Source organism: Salvelinus sp. IW2-2015, linkage group LG17, assembly GCF_002910315.2.
Source record: "Salvelinus sp. IW2-2015 linkage group LG17, ASM291031v2, whole genome shotgun sequence".
In the NCBI taxonomy this organism is placed as follows: Eukaryota; Metazoa; Chordata; class Actinopteri; order Salmoniformes; family Salmonidae; genus Salvelinus; species Salvelinus sp. IW2-2015.
This window is the reverse complement of record NC_036857.1, coordinates 19651609-19679034: the sequence shown is the minus strand read 5'-3', so window position 1 is coordinate 19679034 and position 27426 is coordinate 19651609. Positions and strand designations below refer to the sequence as shown.

General features: G+C 41.1%; 2 protein-coding genes across 2 annotated transcripts in view; both read left to right on the top strand.

Moving 5' to 3' along the window:
* Positions 1-157: 157 nt before the first annotated feature.
* LOC111977085 (U1 small nuclear ribonucleoprotein C) lies at positions 158-5122 on the top strand. The gene is made up of 6 exons (XM_024006385.2): positions 158-261; positions 574-616; positions 785-893; positions 1014-1103; positions 1291-1401; positions 4363-5122. Exons 1-6 carry the CDS (start codon positions 254-256, stop codon positions 4473-4475), a joined length of 474 nt encoding a protein of 157 aa, XP_023862153.1. The 5' UTR covers positions 158-253; the 3' UTR covers positions 4476-5122.
* A 44-nt stretch (positions 5123-5166) lies between these two features.
* LOC111977075 (bridge-like lipid transfer protein family member 3A) overlaps positions 5167-27426 on the top strand; it is a 55293-nt gene continuing 33033 nt past the window's right edge. Inside the window, exon 1 of the mRNA XM_024006363.2 lies at positions 5167-5454. Within this exon, the coding sequence (XP_023862131.1) occupies positions 5411-5454 (44 nt within the window). The 5' untranslated portion in view covers positions 5167-5410. The remainder of the gene's footprint in view (positions 5455-27426) is intronic.

The following is a 27426-nucleotide window of genomic DNA, read 5'->3' as shown; positions in this document are numbered from 1 at the left end:
CACAAAATGTAATGCCAAATGGTCAAAACAAATGTGTCATATCATTTTATAAGACATTGATTATCAGATTCTGTGCCCGAATAGTTTGCATTATTTGCAATACCGATAGTGGGGGGAGGTGGCGCTGCAGTTATTATGCGGACCCTAACGAGGACGCGTCTCATCCTCTCATCTTAAAGCAGTCGTTGTTTACTTAGACTTCCGGTAAAGGGAGAGGGTTTTTCAACGTTTGGTGTAAGCCAGGCTGATCGAAATGCCGAAGTAAGTGTTTTATCTTGTGTCTCTCAGTTGCATATTTAATTTATTTTGAAGGTATTTTACCATAATGAACACTGGACATGTATATCTAATGGAAGTTCAGAACTATTGGAAGTTAGTTGGCTAATTCAATCGGCTTCAGCCAGAGCTTCAACCCTATTGGCTGTGAAGGAAGTGTAGCATCATTCATAGCATTCCTGTTTTGCTCCCTGATCTTACATTGATTTGGTTTTATTATGACAGCTGAAGTATATACTCTGGTTTTACCTACACTGATCAAGTTGATCTGGTGCTCAATGTCTGTTTATCTATCAGGTTTTATTGTGACTACTGTGATACTTACCTAACTCATGACTCGGTAAGTCTGCACAACATTGGTAGTAGAAGTGTTTACTGATTGCATGTGGTTGATTCTGTCTTTAAACTGCATGTGATGAGTTTCTTCTCTAGCCTTATTGTATATTCAGATTGTTGCAAGGTCAACATTGTGTCCAATGTACATTGATGGCTGTAATGTGTTTGGTAGCCCTCTGTGAGGAAAACACACTGCAGTGGCCGCAAACACAAAGAAAATGTAAAAGACTATTACCAGAAATGGATGGAAGAACAAGCACAGAGCCTCATTGACAAAACAAGTGAGTAACACAAGAAAAATACATACTTTGACCTGTCTTTGTTACCTTGATGTGTTTCGGCCACTATAACCATCCTAGGTGAAAAGGGTCCGGAGGGCTAACAATTTTTGTTTCTCTTAGCTGCTGCCTTCCAACAAGGGAAGATGCCCCCAACACCATTTCCAGGAGCCCCACCTCCAGGGGGTGCCATGATCCCTCCACCAAACCTCCGTAAGTGCACCAGTGCCATGTACATTTCTGTTAGTATGCAAAAAGCACATCCAAGCTTGGCCAAATTCCTCAGTTGGAGAGTAAATCTCACCACTCATTTACAAAAATGACATTATATACAAATATTTTGCTACTAATAAAGGTCTGAGTTACCTGGTAGTTGTTGTTAATGATGTTTTACGAATAGATGGCCCACCACGTCCAGGGATGCTACCAACACCCCAGATGGGTGGTCCTCCAATGATGCCCATGATGGGTGGAATGGGACCACCCCCACCTGGAATGATGGGTGGTCCAGGTAGGATAACCTCAACTTATTTCTGTAATGTACAGTACATTCAGAAAGTAGTCAGACCCCTTGACTTTTTCCAACATTTTGTTATGTTACAGCCTTATTCTAAAGTATATTACATATAAAAAAATCTACGCAATCTACACACAATACCTCATAATGGCAAAGCTAAAATGGAAATATCACATTTGCATAAGTATTCAGACCCTTTACTCAGTACTTTGTTGATGCACCTTCGGCAGCGATTATAGCCTCGAGTCTTATTGGGTATGACACTACAAGCTTGGCACACCTGTATTTGGGGAGGTTCTCCCATTCTTCTCTTCAGATCCTCAAGCTCTGCCAGGTTGGATGGCGAGCATCGCTGCACAGCTATTTTCAGGTCTCTCCAGAGATGTTACATCGGATTTTAGTCCTGGCTCTGGCTGGGCCACTCAAGGACATTCAGAGACTTGTCCCGAAGCCAGTCCTGCGTTGTCTTGGCTGTCTGCTTAGGGTCGTTGTCTTGTTGGAAGGTGAACATTTACCAAGTCTGAGATCCTGAGTGCTCTGGAGCAGGTTTTCATCAAGGATCTCTCTGTATTTTGCTCCGTTCATCTTTGCCTCAAACCTGACTACTCTCCCAGTCCCTGCCTCTCATAAACATCCCCACAGCATGCTTCACCCTACGGTGAAGGAATGGCTTCCATCTGGCAACTCTACCATAAAGGCCTGATTGGTGGAGTGCTGCAGAGATGGTGGTCTTTCTTGAAGGTTCTCCCATCTCCACAGAGGAACTCTGGAGCTCTGTCAGAGTGACCATCGGGTTCTTGGTCACCTCCTTGACCAAGGCCCGTCTCCCCCAATTGCTCAATTTGGCAGGGCGGCCAGCTCTAGGAGGAGTCTTGGTTGTTCCAAACTTCTTCCATTTAAGAATGATGGAGGCCACTGTGTTCTTGGGGACCTTCAATGGTGCAGAAATGTTTTGGTACCCTTCCCCAGATCTGTGCCTCGACACAATCCTGTCTCGGAGCTCTACGGACAATTCCTTTAACCTCATGGCTTGGGTTTTTTCTCTGACGTGCTGTCAACTGTGGGACCTTCTATACAGTACCAGTCAAAAGTTAGGACACACCTATTCATTCAAGGGTTTTTCTTTATTTTTTACTATTTTCTACATTGTAGAATAATAGTGAAGACATAAAAACTATGAAATAACACATGGAATCATGTAGTAACCAAAAAAGTGTTAATCATATCAAAATATATTTTACATTTGAGATTCTTCAAAGTAGCCACCCTTTGCCTTGATGACAGCTTTGCACACTCTTGGCATTCTCTCAACCAGCTTCATGAGGTAGTCACCTGGAATGCATTTCAATTAACAGGTGTGCCTTGTTAATTTGTGGAATTTCTTTCCTTAATACGTTTGAGCGAATCAGTTGTTGTGACAAGGTAGGGGTGGTATACAGAAGATAGCCCTATTTGGTAAAAGACCAAGTCCATATTATGGAAAGAACAGCTGAAATAAGCAAAGAGAAACGACAGTCCATCATTACTTTAAGACATGAAGGTCAGTCAATGCAGAACATTTCAAGAACTTTGAAAGTTTCTAAAAGTGCAGTCGCAAAAACCATCAAGCGCTATGAAGGAACTGCTTCTCATGACGACCGCCACAGGAAAGGAAGACCCAGAGTTAGCTCTGTTGTAGAGGATATGTTCATTAGAGTTACCAACCTCAAAAATTGCAGCCCAAATAAATGCTTCTAAGTTCAAGTAAGTCACATCTCAAAATCGACTGTTCAGAGGAGACTGCGTGAATCAGGCCTTCCTTCATGTTCAAATTGCTGCAAAGAAAACACTACTAAAGGACACCAATAAAAAGAGACTTGCTTGGGCCAAGAAACACAAGCAATGGACATTAGACCGGTGGAAATCTGTCCTTTTGGTCTGAGTCCAGATGTGAGATTTTTGGTTCCAACCGCCGTGTCTTTGTGAGACGCAGAGTAGGTGAACGGATGATCTCTGCATGTGTGGTTCCCACTGTGAAGCATGGAGGAGGTGGTGTGATGGTGTTGGGGTGCTTTGCTGATGACATTGTTGGTGATTTATTTAGAATTCGATGACCTGGCATCCACAATCACCCAACCTCAACCCAATTGAGATSGTTTGGGATGAGTTGGACTGCAGAGTGAAGGAAAAGCAGCCAAGAAGTGCTCAGCATGTGTGGGAACTCCTTCAAGACTGTTGGAATATCATTACTGGTGAAGCTGGTTGAGAGAATGCCAAGAGTGTGCAAAGCTGTCAAGGCAAAGGATGGCTACTTTGAAAAATCTAAAATATATTTTAATGTAACTTTTTTTGGGGGGGGTTCATGATTCCATATGTGTTATTTCATAGTTTTGATGTCTTCACTATTATTCTACATTGTAGAAAATAGTAAAATAAAGAAAAACCCTTGAATGAGTAGGTGTGTCCAAACCTTTGACTGGTAGTGTAGACAGGTGTGTGCCTTTTCCAAATCATGTCCAATCAATTGAATTTACCACAGGTGGACTCCAAGTTGTTGAAAAATCTCAAGGATGATTACTGAAACAGGATGCACCTGAGCTCAATTTTGAGTCTTATAGCAAAGGGTCTGAATACTTATGTAAATAGGGTATTTGTTTTTAATTTTTAATACATCTGCAAACATTTCTAAAATCCTGTTTTCACGTTGTCATTATGGGGTATTGTGTGTAGAATGAGGGAAAACAATGATTTAATCAATTTTAGAGTAAGGCTGTAACGTTATAACATTTGGAAAAAGTCAAGGGGTCTGCATAATTTCTGACTGCACTGTACATACATAGACTCAAACAAGTGACGAATGTGCTTCGGAGTTTGCCAGTATTGAGAAAACATACCATCTAAAACAAAATACTATCATCTGAAAACAGGAATGACTCAAACCATAACCTGTAAATGCCTTCTTTCCTTCATTCTCAGGTATGCGACCTCCAATGGGTGGCCGAATGCAGATGATGCCTGGACATCACATGATGCGACCTCCCGGTCATCCAATGATGATGCGGCCAATGATGGCACGGCCAGACCGATAAACACTGTGGGTTTGTTCCACATGATCACTAAATCTTAGGTTCTCACTTCTCCCCTAAAGTCATTTGATTAGGGAAATCTATGGTTGATTTTTAGTTGGTCTAAAGCATTTAATGAAGTCGCTGACAAGTGCTACAGTCCCTTACATATAGCCATTTGATCGTAGAAACATTGTTAATTTTGTCAAACTACCAAGTAGATTTGAAGGTGAGTAACAGATTCTGTGGAACTAACCTTTTGGCAATCCCTCCCCACTCTACATCTGTCTCTAGGACTTAACTTTACATAATACTGTTTTGGTCATCTTCCCTTTGCTGTACTCCCACCCATTTTCCCTGGATGGATTTCATTTTTATTATGCTACAGATTTTATAATGATCCCCTCTGCTTATTCCAATTTTCCCCGCTCATCCTTGTTAGTTCGGTGTCTTGGCACATGCTAAAGACAAAACAGGAACATATGAGGAGGTTGTTGAATGTGTTTTTGTCATTCACATAGAGGTGTATTAAGGCCTGTTTTTAGTTGGCAGTACCAGTCGGATGAAGCATTGTATCAACTGTTTAATTTTTTTTTTACAATTTTTATGAGCTGATGCCAATGACTGTGCATTTATTTTATAACGGTCTATTAAACGAAAATGATAACTTATTTGTCTGGTCGATAAGGTTTTCCGTCTCTTTGAACACAGTTATATTTTTATATCCCTTCCTGTTCGTTATAAATTCAGCAGATGGCGCTAACGCAATATTTGTGTCAAAGCATGTCTTTGCTATGTCTTATGGGAAACATACAATTACACAAATTACCCGTGGTGAATAAGGGTAGTTTTTCATTCCGTTGAAGATGAGAGGTGGAGTGGAATGTGAAGAGATTATGCCTATACGCTAGCTAGCTACAAATAAATAATTTAGCTTGGTTATTCTCACCAACACCGCAATGGCAGGAATAATCAAAAAGCAAATATTGAAACATTTGTCCAGGTAAGAAAGATTCCTAGCTAGCTTGGCTAACGTTAGCTAGCCACCTGCTTTAAGCTTAGATGGGCCAGCTAGGTGTAATACTAGGTAGGCATGTCAACCAAAGATGGCCAGATAGAAGGATATTCATGATTTGTTACACAGCCCACTAGTTGTCTTTTGTGTTGGATAAATCCGCGGGCAATCTCTCAAGCTAGTAACGTTAGTGCAACACCAAGCAAGGCTGATGCAGTCTCGTTCTTGGAAGATTTTATTCATGTCAGTCACCTTACATAATGAATCAATACTGCTGACTGTAAATAAATGAATCCAGCATGATGGTACCATTTCTCATGAGTGTGACTGTTTAATAGAGTATGGAACCTATTATATTTAACGTTACCTTCAAGTGTTCTGCTTGGACCTCATCACCGTCAGTCATTCAACAGACATGCAGACTTTTCAGGACCGGCCAGCAGTGAGTTTCTATGGACGGGACAGCAGTAATTTATAGGCACAATATAAGCTCCTGAATGGGGCTTAAACAATTGTGTACAAAATATTTATTTTTTTAGAAAAGATTACCCAGTTCCGGACCTGTAGTTACAGCCATGAGTGGAGCCACTCCGTATAGAGAACAATGAAGCTCAGGTGGCTTCAGGACTATTCATAAATTCCTGTCCCTCGTTTGAGTCAGGTTATGAGAGCAATTGCTGACTGTGGGTGTCATTTCAAGTCAGTGATGAACGGCCGTTTGCCCTTCCTTCAGTGTAATTTGTTTTCACTTACAGTGGTTTGAATAACCTGGCATTACACCTCATAAGGATCTCATCATGAGATAGAATTAACATCAGTTGGTGTACCTGCCTGCTGGAGTGTAGTGCTGCTGCTGTGCTATTTTGAGAAGATGGTTGGTCCAATTTTTGGCTTTTGTTGTCACAGATGGGGATGGGCATTTTACATGTTCGTGCACTCCCATAATTATTTTCTCGAGTACTCAAATAATAAAAAATAGGTGTGTCTTGACCACCATTTGCCTCATGCAGTGCGACACATCTCCTTCGCATAGAGTTGATCAGGCTGTTGATTTTGGGCTGTGGAATGTTATCCCACTCTTCAATAGCTGTGTGAAGTTGCTGGATATTGGCTGTAACGGGAATACACTGTCGTACACGTTGATCCTGAGCATCCCAAACATGCTCAATGAGGGACATGTCAAGTGAGTATGCAGGCCATGGAAGAACTGGGACATTTTCAGCTTTCAGGAATTGTGTAGGGATCCTTGACATGGGGTCGTGCATTATCATGCAGAAACATGAGGTGATAGTGGKGGATGAATGACATGACAAATGGACCTTGGGATCCCATCACGGCATCTCTGCATTCAAATTGCCATCGATAAAATGCAATTGTGTTCGATGTCCATAGCTTATGCCTGCCCTTACCATAACCCCACTGCGCTGCTCTACCTTCTTAATAGCATTATCAACAAGGCAGGTCCTACAGGCTCTAGTTTTGTCGCACCATCCAGGGAAAATGCAGCAGCTACTCTTTCTGGGGTATGGCAAAATTAAGGCAGTTATACAATTTGAAAAACACTACAATACATTCATAACAGATTTCACAACACACTAAGTGATGTGTGTGTCCTCAGGCCCCTACACCACATATCTACAACACAAAATCCATGTGTACGTGTGTATAGTGCGTATGTTATCGTGTGTGTATGCATGTGTCTGTGCCTATGTTTGTGTTGCTTCAAAGTCCCCGGTTTATTTTTATCTGTTTTTTAATATCTGATTCTACTGCTTGCATCCGTTACCTGATGTGGAATAGAGTTCCATGTACAGTTGTGGCCAAAAGTTGAGAATGACACAAATATAAATTTCACAGTCTGCTGCCTCAGTTTGTATGATGGCAATTTGCATATACTCCAGAATGTTATGAAGAGTGATCAGATGAATTGCAATTAATTGTAAAGTCCCTCTTTGCCATGCAAATGAACTGAATCCCCAAAAAACATTTCCACTGCATTTCAGCCCTGCCACAAAAGGACCAGCTGACATCAGGTCAGTGATTCTCTCATTAACACAGGTGTGAGTGTTGATGAGAACAAGGCTGGAGATCACTCTGTCATGCTGATTGAGTTCGAATAACAGACTGGAAGCTTCAAAAGGAGAGTGGTGCTTGGAATCATTGTTCTTCCTCTGTCAACTATGGTTACCTGCAAGGAAACACGTGCCGTCATCATTGCTTTGCACAAAAAGGGCTTCACAGGCAAGGATATTGCTGCCAGTAAGATTGCACCTAAATCAACCTTTTTATTGGATCATCAAGAACTTCAAGGAGAGTGGTTAAATTGTTGTGACGAAGGCTTCAGGGTGCCCAAGAAAGTCCAGCAAKCGCCAGGACCGTCTCCTATGGTTGATTCAGCTAAGGGATCGGGGCACCACCATTACAGAGCTTGCTCAGGAATGGCAGCAGGCAGGTGTGAGTGCTAGAGGTCGACCGATCTATGATTTTTCAACGCCGACACCGATTATTGGAGGACCAAAAAAAGCCGATACCGATTAATCTGCCTTTTTTGTTGTTGTATTTTTTGTATTTTATTTGTAATAATGACAATTATAACACTACTGAATGAACACTTTTATTTCAACTTAATATAATACATCAATAAAATCAATTTAGCTTCAAATAAATAATGAATATGTTCAATTTGGTTTAAATAATGCAAAAACAAAGTGTTGGAGAAGAAAGTAAAAGTGCAATATGTGCCATGTAAAAAAGCTAACGTTTAAGTTCCTTGCTCAGAACATGAGAACATATGAAAGCTGGTGGTTCCTTTTAACATGAGTCTTCAATATTCCCAGGTAAGAAGTTTTAGGTTGTAGTTATTATAGGAATTATAGGACTATTTCTCTCTCTACCATTTTGTATTTCATATACCTTTGACTATTGGATGTTCTTATAGGCACTTTTTAGTATTGCCAGTGTAACAGTATAGCTTCCGATCCTCTCCTCGTCCCTACCTGGGCTCGAACCAGGAACACATCGACAACAGCCACCCTCGAAGCATCGTTACCCATCGCTCCACAAAAGTCCCTGCCCTTGCAGAGCAAGGGGAACAACTACTTCAAGGTCTCAGAGCGAGTGACGTCACCGATTGAAACGCTATCAACGCGCACCCCGCTAACTAGCTAGCCATTTCACATCGGTTACACCAGCCTAATCTCGGGAGTTGATAGGCTTGAAGTCATAAACAGCTCAATGCTTGAAGCACAGCGAAGAGCTGCTGGCAAACACACAAAAGTTCTGTTTGAATGAATGCTTACGAGCGTGCTGCTGCCTACCATCGCTCATTCAGACTGCTCTATCAAATCATAGACTTAATTATAACATAACACACAGAAATACGAGCCTTAGGTCATTAATATGGTCAAATCCGGAAACGATCATTTCGAAAACAAAACGTTTATTCTTTCAGTGAAATACGGAACCGCTCCGTATTTTATCTAACGGGTGGCATCCATAAGTCTAAATATTATTGTTACATTGCACAACCTTCAATGTAATGTCATAATTACGTAAAATTATGTCAAATTAGTTTCCAACGAGCCAGGCGGCCCAAACTGTTGCATATACTCTGACTCTGCGTGCAATAAACGCAAGCGAAGTGACACAATTTCCCTAGTTTAATATTGCCTGCTAACCTGGATTTCTTTTAACTAAATAGGAATGTTTAAAAAATATATACTTCTGTGTATTGATTTTAAGAAAGGCATTGATGTTTATGGTTAGGTACATTCGTGCAACGATTGTGTTTTTTTCCCGCAAATGCGCTTTTGATAAGTCATCCCCCGTTTGGCGAAGTTGGTCTTCACACAGTTCGCAACGAGCCAGGCGGCCCAAACTGCTGCATATAGCCTGACTGTTGCACAGAATGCAAGAGAAGTGACACAATTTCCCTAGTTAAAAGAAATTCATGTTAGCAGGCAATATTAACTAAATATGCAGGTTTAAAAAAATATATACTTGTGTATTGATTTTAAGAAAGGCGTTGATGTTTATGGTTAGGTACACATTGGTGCAACGACAGTGCTTGTTCGCGAATGCGCTTAAATAACCGTTTGGCGAAGTAGGCTATGATTCAATAATAAATTAACAGGCACCGCATCGATTATATGCAACGCAGGACAAGCTAGATAAACTAGTAATATCATCAACCATGTGTAGTTAACTAGTGATTATGTTAAGATTGATTGTTTTTTTATAAGATACGTTATATGCTAGCTAGCACCTTACCTTGGCTCCTTGCTGCACTCGCGTAACAGGTAGTCAGCCTGCCACGCAGTCTCCTCGTGGAGTGCAATGTAATCGGCCATGATTGGTGTCCAAAAATGCAGATTACCGATTGTTATGAAAACTTGAGATCGGCTCTAATTAATCGGCCATTCCGATTAATCGGTCGACCTCTAGTGAGTGCATCTGCACGCACAGTGAGGCGAAGACTTTGAGGATGGCCTGGMGTCAAGAAGGGCAGCAAAGAAGCCACTTCTCTCCAGGAAAAACATCAAGGACAAACTGATATTCTGCAAAAGGTACAGGGATTGGACTGCTGAGAACTGGGGTAAAGTCATTTTCTCTGATGAATCCCCTTTCCGATTGTTTGGGGCATCCGGAAAAAGCTTGTCTGGAGAAGACAATGTGAGCGCTATCATCAGTCCTGTGTCATGCCAACAGTAAAGCATCCTGAGACCATTCATGTGTGGGGTTGCTTCTCAGCTAAGGGAGTGGGCTCACTCACAATTTTGCCTAAGAACACAGCCATGAATAAAGAATGGTACCAACACATCCTCCAAGAGCAACTTCTCCCAACCATCCAGGAACAGTTTGGTGACGAACAATGCCTTTTGCAGCATGATGGAGCACCTTGCCATAAGGCAAAAGTGATAACTAAGTGGCTCGGGGGAAAAAACATCGATATTTTGGGTCCATGGCCAGGGAACTCCCCAGACCTTAATCCCATTGAGAACTTGTGGTCAATCCTCAAGAGGCGGGTGGACAAACAAAAACCCACAAATTCTGACAAACTCCAAGCATTGATTATGCAAGAATGGGCTGCCATCAGTCAGGATGTGGCCCAGAAGTTAATTGACAGCATGCCAGGGAGGATTGCAGATGTCTTGAAAAAGAAGGGTCAACACTGCAAATATTGACTCTTTGCATCAACTTCATGTAATTGTCAATAAAAGCTTTTGACACTTATGAAATGCTTGTAATTATACTTCAGTATTCCATAGTAACATCTGACAAAAATATCTAAAGACAGTGAAGAAGCAAACTTTGTGGAAATTAATATTTGTGTCATTCTCAAAACTTTTGGCCACGACTGTTGTCATGGCTCTATGTAGTACTGTGCGCCTCCCATAGTCGTTTCTGGACTTGGGGACTGTGAAGAGACCTCTGGTGGCATGTCTTGTGGGGTATACATGGGTGTCTGAGATTTGTGCTAGTCATTCAAACAGACAGCTCGGTGCTTTCAACATGTCAATACCTCTCACAAATACAAGTAGTGGTGAAGTCAATCTCTCCTCCACTTTGAGCCAGGAGAGATTTACATTAATGTTTGCTCTCTGTGTACATCCAAGGGCCAGCCGTGCAGCCCTGTTCTGAGCCAATTGCAGTTTTACCCTCTTTGTAGCACCTGACCACATGTCTGAACAGTTGTCCAGGTACAACAAAACTAGAGCCTGTAGGACCTGCTTTGTTGATAGTGCGGTTAAGAAGGTAGAGCAGCGCTTTATTATGGACAGACTTCTCCCCATCTTAGCATTGTATTGTCCCTAATACAATGATTTTAGATTTTGACATATTTAGGACTAACTTATTCCTTGCCACCCATTCTGAAACTGAGGCTCTTTGTTAAGTGGCTTTACTCAATGCCAGTGGCATGTCGTTAGTAAAGTTTGAAAAAAGTAAGGGGCCTAGACAGCTGCCCTGGGGAATAACTGATTCTACCTGGATTATGTTGCAGAGGCTTCCATTAAAGAACACAATCTGTGTTCTGTTAGACAGGTAACTCTTTATCCACAATAAAGCAGGGGATGTAGAGCCATAACACATGAGTTTTTCCAGCAGTAGACTCTGATCAATAATGTCAAAAGCCGCACTAAAGTCTAACAAAACAGCCCCCACAATCTTTTTATCATCAATTTCTCTCAGCCAATCATCAGTCATTCGTGTAAGTGCTTGTTGAATGTCCTTCCCTATAAGCGTCCTGAAAGTCTTTTGTTAATTTGTTTACTGTAAAATAGCATTGTATCTGGTCAAAGACCATTTTTCCCAGAACTTTACTAAGGGTTGGTAACAGACTGATTGGTCTGAGAGCGTTCGGGACGCAATTGAGTGAATGAGAAACTGAGTGGAAAGGGAATTTAGGGAGAAGAACAGTGTGATGCTTGGAATAGATGAGAGACGGTTACTCATACTGTCATGGTTGTGTGTATCAGACAATAGCCATAGGGAAGGCTAGGCTGCATCCCACTTATTGAAGCCACTACGTAGGCTTACAAAGTCATCTGTCTTTAAATGTAGCCTACAGTTGCACGCCTTTGCATTTAGAGTTACGTAGAAGCGTCAAGCTTTTGTTTGCAGCCATACCGGTTTAGGTCTAACTCTGACAGTTCTCTCTTCTTGCATGCCTGGCAATTACTCTCACTCTCTGTCAGTAAGGGCAGGGTTTTTGTGGTGAAATTTGTTGAGAGTTCACTCAGCTCCGCTGTATGGGGCAAAGGCTAAGAGGCATTGGCCTAACTCCAGTATGTCAGTTTGACACATGTTTTGCTTTGCTCTGTTTTCCAATTGTGGTGACTGTTAAATAAATCAGATTGTTCACTAGATAGGAGGTAAAAGAGCAAATTCACAATAACCATACTGTAGCCTCTCAATTGCATTCTGACAAATGGTAAATATCCTAACCTTTTTTCCCTGTTATGGGACAAAATTAGAATGATGGCTTATTCATTGATTTTGTCTTCGGGAATTAGCCTGAAGCGCTCCGGGTCTTCTATCCAACTGATGCTTCTCCCTCCCTGTACTATGACATTCGGCTATCACTATCAACACTGACTATCAGCTGTGGAAAACCATTGCCTAAGTCAAGACCTGCAACCCTACATTTTGTTTTGATTTTCAAGCTTCTTTGAGATTCTCTTTGTAACGAAAAGCGGGAAATAAAATACATCTGTTATTATTGGTAATTGTATTCAGCCTTTGGTGTGGCTTAGGGCTTTATTTCGCCAGAGACACAATGTTGCTTTGGACTGTAGCTTCTTCAAGACTGCGAGTGCATTAGTATGACACATGGCCTGCATTAGGTATGACTGTTTCATTCCCCCTCCTTACATAAACTATAATAAGGACTTGTCAGAAAACATAACTCTCTTGGAGTGTTAGCACACAKGAGAAACTGTGCTGGAATAGAATAGCTAGCCTTGCCGTTTCAGTGCTGCAAGTGTTTGGAAGATGCAGACATCATGTTTGAGTTTGTCCTCTAGGTCAGTTCCATGTTACCCACTCAGCAACTCCCTGGCCCTGTGGAACTGCCCAACCCAGTCAGCTGTCTTGTTGTGGCACTGTTTTGTTGGCCAAACCGAGTGGTCAACATCAGTGCTCAATTCTGTTAATGTCCAATTTCCACCCAATCCATTCCTTAACTCTCACTCAATCATGGTCTTTCTCTGGGAAGAATGACAACAGAATAAAAATCACCAGGCTCAACCAAGCGCTGGACACATCACCGCTAGTGACAGGCTCTGTTACTGAGATGACCGGGAGCCCTGTTTTGGCTGTGTATATCATATAAAACAGGAAGATAACATCTTGGCCTAAAATTGACCAGATCTAGGTCCTATCTTGTGGCAAAAGATCGGTAGAAAGGGATATGACAAGTGTTAAACCTTGGCTATAACAAAATGTTGCTTTTTTGACCACTCCACGTTCCTCAGCAATATTCCTTGTCTTCAACCCCATTGGACATGAGACTATTGAAAACACTGACTAGCACTGTACTGAAAACAGCTAAACAGCATCCTTTCCAGCTCCTCATGAGTTATTCTGGAGTATTTCGATTTTAAGAAGAGGGAGGATTGACATACTTCCCTGGATTTTACATGGGGCCTGTGAGCAACAGGCATCAAGTGAAACACTCGAGTTGTGTTCAAAGCTTAACCCTCAGGTAGTTTGTGTGGACTTCATGATGGACTCCCACACACTGTAGTACTAAACAGGAGCTGCTCTCCCACAGCAAGCGTTAATGGGGTGCTCAGCAGTGTGTGGCTGGTTGGCTTCCCTCTGTTTGAGAGAATGCCCTGAAGTAGACGTCTGTTATGAAGGGATTTGAGAGGCTAGTTAAGGACCATATCTCTTCCATATTACCTGACACCCTAGATCCACAACAATTTGCATACCACCCCAACAGATTAATGGATGACGCAATGGCCATTGCACTGCACACTGCCCTAACCCACCTGGACATACCTATCTAAGAATGCTGTTCATTGACTACAGCTCAGCCTTCAACACCATAGTGCCCCGCCAAACTCATCACTAAGCTCAGGGTCCTGGGTCTGAACCCCTTCATGTGAAACTGGGTCCTGGACTTCCTGACGGGCCGACCCCAGGTGGTGAAGGTAGGCAACAACACCTCTGCCACGCTGATCCTCAACACGGTAGCCCCACAGGGGTGCATGCTCAGCCCCCTCCTGTACTTCCTGTTCACCCATGACGGCGTAGCCATGCACATCTCCAACTCAATCATCAACTTTGCTGACGACATTGTTGGGCTGATTACCAACAACGATGAGACGGCTTACAGGGAGGAGGTGAGAGCCCTGGCAGAGTRGTGCCAGGAAAATAACCTCTCCCTCAATGTCAACAAAAGGAAGGAGCGGATTGTGGACTACAGGAGACAGCAGAGAGAGCACGCCCCAATCCACATCGACGGGCCGCAGTGGAGAGGGTCAAAAGCTTCAAGTTCTTTTGCGTGGACTTCACTGAGAACCTGAAATTATACCTTCACACCTACAGTGTGATGAAGAAGGCACAACGGGCGTCTCTTCTACCTCAGGAGGCTGAAGAAATTCGACTTGGCCCCTAAGACCCTCACAAACTTCTACAAATCCACCATTGAGAGCATTCTGTCCGGATGTATCACCGCCTGGTATGGCATTTTCATTGTCCGCAACCACAGGGCTCCCCAGAGAGTGGTGCGGTCAGCTGATAAACTGTGTACGAAACCATRAAAATTTCAGTTAGCATAGGATCTCTGCAGGCTATGAGCACATCTGTGAGTGATCACTGTCCATGATGTGCCTTGATCCTGGTTGATGGACAAGGGAAGCTCACTTTGGAACTAAAACATGGTTTTACTCAGCATATTTCATATTGACTGGTAGATGGCTTGAAACCTTTTTTTWAAATGTTTTAAATCAAAGACATAACACTTTTCCAGGATACATTTTGTTCTCCCTTTCATTCATAGCCACGCCATTATGGGTTGAATAAGCCCTCGAATTGTTGTACCTCAAAACAATGCTAATCCCCAAAACATTGCTGTGGCCTAGTTTTAATAAATACCCTGATGGTCTGTGTGGTGTTCGACTACAGCCTATTTATTCTTTTCACCGGAATATATTAAAATGCACGGCATTGTTAAAAGGGTTGGATCCCCAGCTAGGACGTGTTGGATGCTGTGTTTTGAATACCTTTTTTTCTCCCTCATTATTGATCTGGGTTAGTGTACATCAAAGCTACTGAGTGTGCAGGCTTTTGTCCAGCCCTGCTCTAAAGGATGGAACAAAACCATGCATACCCAGTAGCTCCAGGAGGCAGTGTAATAATATAATTTATTCAACTTTTAAAGCGCTATTCATGAGATAAAGAAATCTCAAAGTGCTGTAAAGCAACAACAAAAAGCAAGCTATTTAAAAACAAAGATCATTAATCATCATGTGTAGCTTCAAGAGACTGAAGGTTGAGAAAGTTCATGGCTTGATTGAGGTCAGCGGAGGGAGGAGGTGGTCAAAGGGGAGACGTGTAGGGTAACAGTCTATTTTCAGACATGGACATTTCATTATGGGTTGCTAAAGTGGTCTTGTGGAGTGAATGTAGTCCTTTAACCTAATAAAAACAGTTCTGTAAGAATGGGGTTGGCGCAGTAGGCCTAATGCATTATCACAGTATATTGGCTATATGCCTGGCGTCCAATATTGTTCTTCTCAGACCATTTTTATTATATTTCAAAACTCAAGCTTTGATTGCAAAATATATCAGTTGGTGTAGCACTTGCGAGGCACAGCTGATTATAATTTGCAAACAATGAGCTTTTTTATTTTACTGGACTGATGGTACCTGCATCTGATGYTCATGGTGCTTTCAAGACAACTGGGAACACAGAAAAAAACAAGGTCAAATCATGACGTCAATGATCTTCAGATCGGAAAGTCGGAGCTCTAGAAAGATGCCAGAGTTTCTGACTTGGAATTCCGAGTTGGATGACCATTAAAACCGATTTTTCCCAGTCGGATCTAGTTTTTTCAGAGTTCCCCAGTTGTCTTGAACGTACTGAAGTCAGAGATTTCCCAGTTGTTTTGAACACGACATTAGTCTCAGCGGAGGGAGGGAGAGAGCAGCAGAGGGTCCGCTTCTCATGGTCCCTGTTCTGTCCTTTCCTCCGGTGAGACTGACCAGAGAGAGGTGACACTGTCTACCACCTGATGGCGAAACTCAAGTCGCACCGCATCTGCCTCATGCACAAATTCCTGTTGTTCCTATGACCAGAGAAAGTGAAATATTCCTTGAAGTTAAAATAAACACAACGAGCTGCTAATAATAATAATAATAATAAAAACACAGGGCTATCGAAACACTTAGCTACTCATTCATTGTAGCTCCAGCGAGAGTGGAAATAGGGAGAGGCGCGTTTTGTAATAGTGTTGAATAAAAACACTGATAATGCTGAATAGAACAATCCAACATGAACTCATAAAAACAGCAGCTCTTTGCTGTATTCTTTGGCACTCTCTCTGTGGTCATGGTTTTAAAAGTTATTCAATCTTACGTAGGCTAGTATTAAACTGCTGTGGCCGGGTCGTGGAAGCTCTGTAGGTGATTTGAGCTATCTGATTGGCCAGCGCAGTAGGCGCGCTCGATTTAGCCACATATATCCCGGTCCGCCGGGTAGGCAGAGTTAAAAAAAAAAAAACATTTAAACAAATGAAATGGTTTAAAATGGAAACACTTTGCTTACCCAATGCGCAGGGCTTATGAATCAAGTGCACCTACCGCCAACAGCGCAACCCCTACCCCAAAAAAGGAGCACAAGCCTTTATCACAGCTGTTATCGTTGGCTTTTCTACAGAAATGTTTGGCGTTCGACTGGTTGGTGACCACTTCTTCTAGAGTCAATGACACACCAGTATTGTGACTGGGATATAGATTAGGAGGAATGGTTGAGGTGGTGGAGTGGTTCACCTGTTTACCTTAGTTTAGCAATCGTTAACGGAGGCTGGCTTAGAGGATATATCACTGTTATTTACAGGGCATTTCCATCTAAAAGGACCCATGAGCATCAATATGTACAGTTCATAGGAGCATGTTAAATTGGGTGTTAAATTAAAGCTAAGAGCCAATACTTTTGAGAAATTAAGGCGTATATACACTTTTCTACCATTTCCCATCTTAAAAATTTGGAATAAGCTAAGGCTTTGATTTCTGGTCAAACAGATGGAAATGGGGTCTTAGACAACATCTGCCGGAAAAGCTCAAACATTGCCTTGTGATGGAGAAAAGCATCGATAGTGACATATCGCAATATTTTTGGGGGATGATATTATATCGATATTTGATTAGTTTGTAGCTAGCGCTAGTTGGCTGTACCTGCGCCAAAACTCTGGTATTTTTCATCCTCGTTCTCCATCTAATTTTTAAACTGACCCAACATATTTTCAGCACTTTTATTTATCTGAATGATCAAAACTTGTTTTCTCATGTTCTCTTGTCTTTCTGCAGCAGACATATAGTCAGCAATATGTTTGGAACATCAAATCGCAATAGAAATGTAGTATTGAGTCGCAATACATACAGAATTGTGAGAATCGCATTGCATATCGTATCGGCACCTTAGTATCATGATAATATTGTATTGTGAGGTCCCTGGTGGCGTTCTTCTCATATGCCAAAATTGAGATCCGTACCGAATAGGATTCATACAATTTTTACCCGTAACCTGTCTCCAACAAAATCCGGGCATTACATTTAAAAAAATAATAATATTCAATTCGGATCCGAGGTGATCCAGATCCGACTAGGGTGGCCACATGTTCCGGATTGTGCAGGATAATCCCTAATTTTGGCTCTGCGTTCCGCAACCAAACAATCATGTCCCGCATTTTAGCAACAAATTCAGACACCACTCATTTAGAATAAAAGGTTAATTTGTCCCGTATTTGAGTCATACTTTCCGACCTGTCCCTTGCAGTCACGTTGCTCTTATGAAAATACATATATCATAATGATGTGGTAGACTAAGCCTACTGGTGAAGCCCAGTTCTCCAGTTGTTGTTGAGATCTGATATTCTGCGCAGTGCAAGACAAAAAGTAATGTCATTGGCCTATCGCCAACCAATCATATTTCTCAAACCGTTTCGGGCTTAATTTCAGCCAAACTTGGAGAGGACAGTTAGGCCTAATTACTTACAAAAATGAGATTTCCTTTATATGAACTTTAACTCAGTAAAATCTTAGAAATTGTTGCATTTTATATTTTGGTTCAGTATAAATAACAGTAGACTGAAAGATATGTAATTTCATCAAACCTTTGAGGCTCACGATGCTCATTAAGTTGCTCATTCAACAAATGTTCTGCTACTTCACAAATCATGCTTTAACTTCTCTTGGGTAGGGGGCAGCATTCMGAATTTTGGATAAAAAGCATGCCCAAATTAAACTGCCAGCTACTCATCCCCAGAAGATAAGATATGCATATTATTAGTAGATTTGGATAGAAAACACTCTGAAGTTTCTAAAACTGTTTGAATAATGTTTGTGAGTATAACAGAACTTATTTAGCAGGCGAAACCCCGAGGACAAACCATTCAGATTTTTTTCTTTTGAGGTCACTCTCTTTTCAATGAGTTTTCATTGGGAAACCAGATTTCTAAGGGACCTTCTTGCAGTTCCTACCGCTTCCACTGGATCTCAGCAGTATTTAGAAATTGGTTGAGGGTTTTTCCTTTGTGTAATGAAGAAGTACGGCCATCTTGAACGAGGGTCACTTGAAGTGTCCTGTTTGTTAGAAGCCGTGACCAGAAAGCTAGCTACAGTTGGTTTTAATCCTGTATTGAACACAGATCATCCCGTCTTCAATTTTATCGATTATTTACGTTACAAAATACCTAAAGTTGTATTACAAAAGTAGTTTGACATTTTTTGGCAAAGTTTACAGGTAACCTTTGAGATATTTTGTAGTCACATTTCACAATTTGGAACCGGTGTTTTTCTGGATCAAACGCGCCAAATAAATTGACATTTTGGATATATATCGACGGAATTAATCGAACAAAAGGACCATTTGTGATGTTTATGGGACATATTGGAGTGCCAACAACAGAAGCTCGTCCAAGGTAAGGCATGAATTATATTTTTATTTCTGCGTTTTGTGTCGCGCCTGCAGGGTTGAAATTTGCTTCTCTCTCTTTGTTTACAAGAGAGTTTATCCTCAGAAAATAGCATCGTTTGCTTTCGCCGAAAAGCCTATTTGAATTCTGACATGTTGGCTGGATTCACAACCAGTGTAGCTTTAATTTGGTATCTTTCATGTGTGATTTAATGAAAGTTAGATTTTTATAGTAATTTTTATAGTAATTAATTTGAATTTGGCGCTCTGCATTTTCTCTGTCTTTTTGCCAAGTGAGACAGTAGCGTCCCGCCTAAACTCAGATTTTTGGATATAAATATGAACTTTACCGAACAAAACATACATGTATTGTGTAACATGAAGTCCTATGAGTGTCATCTGATGAAGATCATCAAAGGTTAGTGATTAATTTTATCTCTATTTCTACTTTTTGTTAGCCATTTTTCCAGCCAAAGAGAGGACTATCTTTTTCTGTGACTTGGCTCTAACCTAACATAATCGTTTGGTGTGCTTTCGTCGTAAAATATTTTTTTAGTCGAGCAATATAAAAAATATATCTCATGGTGTACAAGTCAGCTGTCTGATTCGCGCCTGTCTGAGTGGACTAATCCATTGTGAGGCCCTGCCGGATGGCACAGTCCATCACTCTTAAGACATGTGCTACTAAAATTCTATATGGTTATATTACGTAAGAACAATGGTGCAACACTAATAAAAATAATATTTGATAACAAATGCGCTTTCTCCCGTGTTGGATAGTGGTCGCTGTCCGCGGTTCTGAAACACCTCAGTGCGCTATTGAATTGGCGCCTTTTCCTAGACAACGTTGCTATGTGTATAAAAGTTAACCAGCATATTGGTGTTGAGAACAATGAGGCAGCTGCAGAATGAGGAGATGAGAAAAACAGCCCTTGTCTTATTGTCTAAGAAAAGTGAGCAGAGAGGAAACCTCAACTTAATTAGGTCTATAATCAAAAGCCTAACTGTTAAATGTGCCTGGTTTATGACCGTTTGAGTGTTTTAATAGCCTACTGATTCCTTGAGCAGTAAGCCTCATCCAACTACAGTGCCTTGCAAAAGTATTCACCCCCTTGGCATTTGTCCTATTTCGTTGCATTACAACCTGTAATTTAAATGGATTTTTATTTGGATTTCATTTAAATTTTTTGGGATAGGGGGCAGTATTCGGAAGTTTGGATGACTGAGGTGCCCAAAGTAAACTGCCTGTTACTCAAGCCCAGAAGCTAGGATATGCATATAATTGATAGATTTGGATAGAGAACACTCTAAAGTTTCCAAAACTGTTAAAAATGTCTGTGAGTATAACAGAACTGATATGGCACGCAAAAACCTGAGGAAAATCCATCCAGGAAGTGGGATATTTTTGATGTGGGTACTTTTATATTGAATGTCTATACAGTATGTAATGGGTTAGGACCCAGATTGCAGCTCCTATGGCTTCCACTAGATGTCAACAGTCTTTAGACATTGTTTCAGGCTTGTTTTCTGAAAAATGAAGAAGAATGAGACCATTTTTTAAGTGGACTGTAGAATGAAGCAGAGCTGGTTTGCGCGCATGACCGATTGCGCACCCTTCGTTGTTTTTCCTTTCTATTGAATACGCTATTGTCCGGTTGAAATATTATAGATTATTTAGACAATAGACAACCTGAGGATTAATTATAAACATCGTTTGACATGTTTCGATAAACTTTACCGGTACTATTAGGATGTATTCGTCTGCACGTTGTGACCGCCTTTGAGCCAGTGGATTACTGAACAAAACGCGCCAACAAAATAAAGAGGGACTTTATTGAACAAAACTAACATTTATTGTGTAACAGGGACTCTTATGACTGCAACCAGATGAAGATCATCAAAGGAAAGTGATTACTTTTATCGCTATTTCTGACTTTCGTGACTCCTCTACTTGGCTTGAAAATGTTTGTATGCTTTTGTAAGCGGGGTGCTGTCCTCAGATAATCGCATGGTATGCTTTCGCCGTAAAGCCTTTTTGAAATCTGACACAGCGGCTAGATTAACATCAAGTTAATCTTTAAACCGATGTATAACACTTATATCTTTTATGAATGTTTATAATGAGTATTTCTGTATTTTGAATTTGGCGTTCTGCAATTTCACCGGATGTTGTCGTGGTGGGTCGCTAGCGGAACGCCTATCCCTATAACAAAATAGTCCAAACTGGTGAAGTGAAATGGGAAAAAAACCACTAACCAAGGAGCTCTCCAAACAGGTCAGGGACAAAGTTGTGGAGAAGTACAGATCAGGGTTGGGTTATAAAAAAATATCAGAAACTTTGAACATCCCACAGAGCACCATTACATCCATTATTAAAAAATTGAAAGAATATGGCCCCACAACAAACATGCCAAGAGAGGGCCGCTGCCCACCAAAACTTACAGACTAGGCAAGGAGGGCATTAATCAGAGAGGCACCAAAGAGACCAAAGATAACCCTGAAGGAGCTGCAAAGCTCCACAGCAGAGATTGGAGTATCTGTCCATAGGATGACTTTAAGCCGTACACTCCACAGAGCTGGATTTTACGGAAGAGTGGCCAGAAAAAAGCCATTGCTTAAAGAAAAAAAATTCTCCAAAAGGCATGTGGGAGACGGTACTCTGGTCAGATGAGACTAAAATTGAGCTTTTTGGCCATCAAGGAAAACGCTATGTCTGGCACAAACCCAACACCTCTCATCACCCCGAGAACATCATCCCCACAGTGAAGCAGGGTGATGGCAGCATCATGCTGTGGGGATGTTTTTCATCGGCATGGACTGGGAAACTGGTCAGAATGGAAGGAACGATGGATGGTGCTAAATACAGGGAAATTTTTGAGGGAAACCTGTTTCAGTCTTCCAGAGATTTGAGTCTGGGACGGAGGTTCATCTGCCAGCAGGACAAGGACCCTAAGCATACTGCTAAAGCAACACTCGATTGGTTTAAGGGGAAACATTTAAATGTCTTGGAATGGCCCAGTCAAAGCCCAGACCTCAATCCAATTGAGAATCTGTGGTATGACTTAAAGATTGCTGTACACCAGCAGGATCCCATCCAACTTTAAGGAGCTGGAGCAGTTTTGCCTTGAAGAGTGGGTAAGAATCCRAGTGGCTAGATGTGCCAAGTTTATAGAGAGATATCCCAAGAGACTTGCAGCTGTAATTGCAGCAAAAGGTGGCTCTACAAAGTATTGACTTTGGGGGAGTGAATAGTTATGCACGTTTTTTTGTGTGTCTTATTTCCTGTTTGTTTTAAAAAATATAAAAAATATTTTGCTTCTTCAAAGTGGTAGGCATGTTGTGTAAATTAAATGATACAAACCCCCCAAAAACAACAAAATAGGAAAAATGCGAAGGGGGTGAATACTTTCGCAAGGCACTGTACAGTCGTGGCCAAAGGTTTTGAGAATGACACAAATATTAATTTCCACAAAGTTTGCTGCTTCAGATATTTTTGTCAGATGTTACTATGGAAGTCTGAAGTATAATTACAAGCATTTCATAAGTGTCAAAGGCTTTTATTGACAATTACATGACGTTGATGCAAAGAGTCAATATTTGCAGTGTTGACACTTCTTTTTCAAGACCTTTGCAATCCGCTCTGGCATGCTGTCAATTAACTTCTGGGCCACATCCTGACTGATGGCAGCCCATTCTTGCATAATCAATGCTTGGAGTTTGTCAGAATTTGTGGGTTTTTGTTTGTCCACCCGCCTCTTGAGGATTGACCACAAGTTCTCAATGGGATTAAGGTCTGGGGAGTTTCCTGGCCATGGACCCAAAATATCGATGTTTTGTTCCCTGAGCCACTTAGTTATCACTTTTGCCTAATGGCAAGGTGCTCCATCATGCTGAAAAAGGCATTGTTCGTCACCAAACTGTTCCTGGAGGGTTGGGAGAAGTAGCTCTCGGAGGATGTGTTGGTACCATTCTTTATTCATGGCTGTGTTCTTAGGCAAAATTGTGAGTGAGCCCACTCCCTTGGCTGAGAAGCAACCCCACACATGAATGGTCTCAGGATGCTTTACTGTTGGCATGACACAGGACTGATGGTAGCGCTCCCCTTGTCTTCTCCGGACAAACTTTTTTCCGGATGCCCCAAACAATCGGAAAGTGGATTCATCAGAGAAAATGACTTTACCCCAGTCCTTAGCAGTCCAATCCCTGTACCTTTTGCAGAATATCAGTCTGTCCCTGATGTTTTTCCTGGAGAGAAGTGGCTTRTTTGCTGCCCTTCTTGACACCAGGCCATCCTCCAAAAGTCTTTGCCTCACTGTGCGTGCAGATGCACTCACACCTGCCTGCTGCCATTCCTGAGCAAGCTCTGTACTGGTGGTGCCCCGATCCCGCAGCTGAACCAGCTTTAGGAGATGGTCCTGGGGCTTGCTGGACTTTCTTGGGCGCCCTGAAGCCTTTTTCACAACAATTGAACCGCTCTCCTTGAAGTTCTTGATGATCCGATAAATGCTTGATTTAGGTGCAATCTTACTGGCAGCAATATCATTGCCTGTTAAGCCCTTTTTGTGCAAAGCAATGATGACGGCACGTGTTTCCTTGCAGGTAACCTTGGTTGACAGAGGAAGAACAATGATTCCAAGCACCACCCTCCTTTTGAAGCTTTCAGTCTGTGCTTCTACACCTGCATTGCTTGCTGTTTGGGGTTTTAGGCTGGGTTTCTGTACAGCACTTTGTGGCATCAGCTGATGTAAGAAGGGCTATATAAATACATTTGATTTGATTTGATATTTGATCTCAATCAGCATGACAGAGTGATCTCCAGCCTTATCCTCGTCAACACTCACACCTGTGTTAAKGAGAGAATCACTGACATGATGTCAGCTGGTCCTTTTGTGGCAGGGCTGAAATGCAGTGGAAATGTTTTTTGGGGATTCGGTTCATTTGCACGGCAAAGAGGGACTTTGCAATTAATTGCAATTCATCTGATCACTCTTCATAACATTCTGGAGTATATGCAAATTGCCATCATACAAACTGAGGCAGCAGACTGTGAAATTAATATTTGTGTCATTCTCAAAACATTTGGCCACGACTGTACATGTCAAGTAAATAATTTCACAAATGTGTCTGTTTTTAATCTTTGCTGTGCTTTAATAAAGACTTTACACTTTTTTTCATTAGAACAGCCTCTCTGGTATTATTTATAATTTATTTAGTGTTTACAATGTTCCAAGTTGTCCGAAATTATATTTYTTATAATAATAATTACGCTCCTTTTTCTTGATCTCCTTATTGTTATTATTACTATTATTATGGTCATCCTCATGATAATACGTAATGTCATTATCAGTAGTAGGCTTAGTATAGCAGCCTTGTATAACCACCATCGAGCTGTAAGCCTAAGAGCGTATCCTGTTTAGTCTTAATACCATAACTAATTTAGGACTATATTTCAATACTTATATAGGCTACTGTGTCAGTCAATCATTCATTTGTTTGTCATCACAGAGAATGCGATACATTCATGATTTAAAATGCAATCAAGCGTTTTAGTTTGAAATTAAAATAAAGCAAGCCTCAAATAATTAGCTTAAACAATAAATAAACTGTTCCATTTCGGCAATTGCATTAATTTAATTATTTAACAGTGTACGTAAAGCATCAGACAAGCTCAGTGAATATAGTTGATTTGTTTAAAACACATAGGATGTGTCTATATATGGAAAAATATGTTGATTGATCGAAAGAACAGATTTTTTTTGTCGGGGACAGCCCTACTGTGGAGCATACATTACATTTACATTTAAGTCATTTAGCAGACGCTCTTATCCAGAGCGACTTACAAATTGGGCATAAATTACAATTACACCAAAAACACCACCTAATTTKTTATGAGATATTCAGGATGGTTAGCTGAATAGTAAAATAAATGTTTTATCATGGGGGAGTGGAAGGGAGTGGGGTGCGGCCAAATGTTTTATCATGGGGGAGTGGAAGGGAGTGGGGTGCGGCCAAATGTTTTATCATGGGGGAGTGGAAGGGAGTGGGGTGCGGCCAAATGTTTTTATTCATGTAGGTTACACTGTTATGCAAAATTATCCTGTTGTCCCCCATTTGGGTATTTTAAATGTGGACACCCTTGAACCGACCCCAAAACATATCCGAGGAGAGATCGAATCGGCTCCAAAGTGGTTCGGGTCTGTATCCGACCCAAATGGATTCGAAATATAAAAAAATGCAGCTTTATTGCAGCACAATCCAGGTAAATTGTTTGGACTAACCTGGCAGTGAACTTTAACATGCATTTTCTGTTGTATCTAAAATAGGCTAATTGATTTGTGATCTATAGTTAGATATTGAATATTTGAGTAGGATGATTTTTTTCATGATCAACGCGTGCCAGACCGAGAGCAGCGAATAGTTGTATCCTAATATTTTGAAGGTCTATTCTTTTACTGAGCAACATTACAATATAGCATATTTAACTGTTTTGATCAGCACTGATTTAGACTAAAGGTAGGATATAGTCTGTTTGACCAGAAAGCTTCAAAATCAATTCAGAAAGTATTCACACCCGTTGACTTTTACCACTTTTGTTTTTACAGCCTGAATTTAAAATGAATTATATAGAGATTTTGTGCCACTGATTTACTAAACACAATACCCCATAATGTCAAAGTGGAATTATGTTTTTAGAAATGTTCACAAATTCATTCAAATGAAAAGCTGAAGTGTCTTGAGTCAAGAAGAGGGAAAATAATGAAAGTTGACAGAAGTAAGAAAAGGTAGACCTACTAATTAGTATTTTTACTGATATTAAGTTTGTTTATGAATTATTAAGGGATTCAAACACGAAATTCTGTTGATTTAATCAGTAACAAAGTTACAGAAAAATCAGTAATGGAATTATTGCAATTGAATTGGCTACAATGGGAAATCATAGTAGTCACAAACCATAGTTGGGTGACCTGCTACTGTCCTATCTTCCACTGGCATACTGTTATGTTCAGCTCATAACAGTTTTCTTTTTGTCTTCTTGTGGTAAAAGCAAGGCTGTAACAACAGTCTAGACAACCCTTCACTCTCTCTCGCTCTCTCTGTTGCTCTCTCTCTTCTCTCGCTCTTCTTTCTGTCCAGTTAATGTCACCTCTCCCGGCTCTTACTGACACCTACCATGACACCTACCCTCTTAACATTTACTCCAACAAGCATCCTTTCCCACTGAACCAATCATAGAGGTTTGTTTCACAAGTTTGGACAGCACAATTCAGTACAGTAGAGTACAGAACAGTAAAGGAAACAAAAGTCGAATACAGTAGAGCACACGAGTAAATTACAGTATAATGTACTGTACTGAACATATTTACTGTACTGTGCTCTACTAGGATGTCCAAACCTCTGACACATAGATGGCTATGATTGGTTTAGATTTGGTCTGGTCCGGACCAACCAAATGTGGTCTTGTTTAGGGGCGGAGCTCATTAGAATAATATCCAGTGTTTAGAATAATACACACATATGCAAAATAAGGATATTGTATATTTTTACCTGTGTACCTATTCAGGATACATCACCATGAAGAGAATCCCATTCATAATTATGCATTTCTGTATAGTACAGATCAGGGACCCATAATGTAATTCCGTTCATGGCTGTAAATCCACTTCACCTACTACTGTAGTTCAATAACCAAAATAGATATTTTCAAAGTCAAGGTGTCATGTCATAGCTGACACCCCATTCTTTCTGCAGACATCTTTGAATCATAATTCAGAGCAGATATGTAACTGTTTTTGGAAAACGCGGTCGCATAAAAAACCTGAGGGAGATTTTACTTCAATTCTGTTACCAAACTTTGCATCTGCACAGTTCTTCCAGTAAATGTGTTAATTGTATGGTTTGTTAAACTTTGAAATCAATGGCTTTTGTTTGGCATACATTTTAAAGTGAGAAATCTGTCAAAGCATAATACAATTTCCGTGGAATTGCCCTACAGCTGACGACTGATAACCGGCATGTTCCTGTACTGGCAGGCTACTGGCAGGCTACTGGCAGGCTACTGGCAGGCTACTGGCAGGCTACTGGCAGGCTAATTCAAATCTTGTTGGACTTCGGTTGATGCTCTATGTTATACTGGTATCTCAGCTTTCCAAATGTAGCCCTCTCATTAATAAAGTTATGCTGTTGGAACTTGCTATATACCAAAGGCTGCACTAGGCCTATTAGGCTACTGGACAAGCCCCTGACATCATCTTGAACCAGTGTTTCACTTGTCTCAGTAGCAATAAAATATGTTAACCAGACAGTGGACTGGTGAGTCA

What these genes read in the sequence shown, in the direction of transcription:
- LOC111977085 (XM_024006385.2), top strand. An exon ending in GATCCCTCCACCAAACCTCC is followed by an intron (nt 1,104 to 1,290) that starts GTAAGTGCACCA and finishes TTTTACGAATAG; the next exon opens with ATGGCCCACCACGTCCAGGG. An exon ending in TGGAATGATGGGTGGTCCAG is followed by an intron (nt 1,402 to 4,362) that starts GTAGGATAACCT and finishes CTTCATTCTCAG; the next exon opens with GTATGCGACCTCCAATGGGT.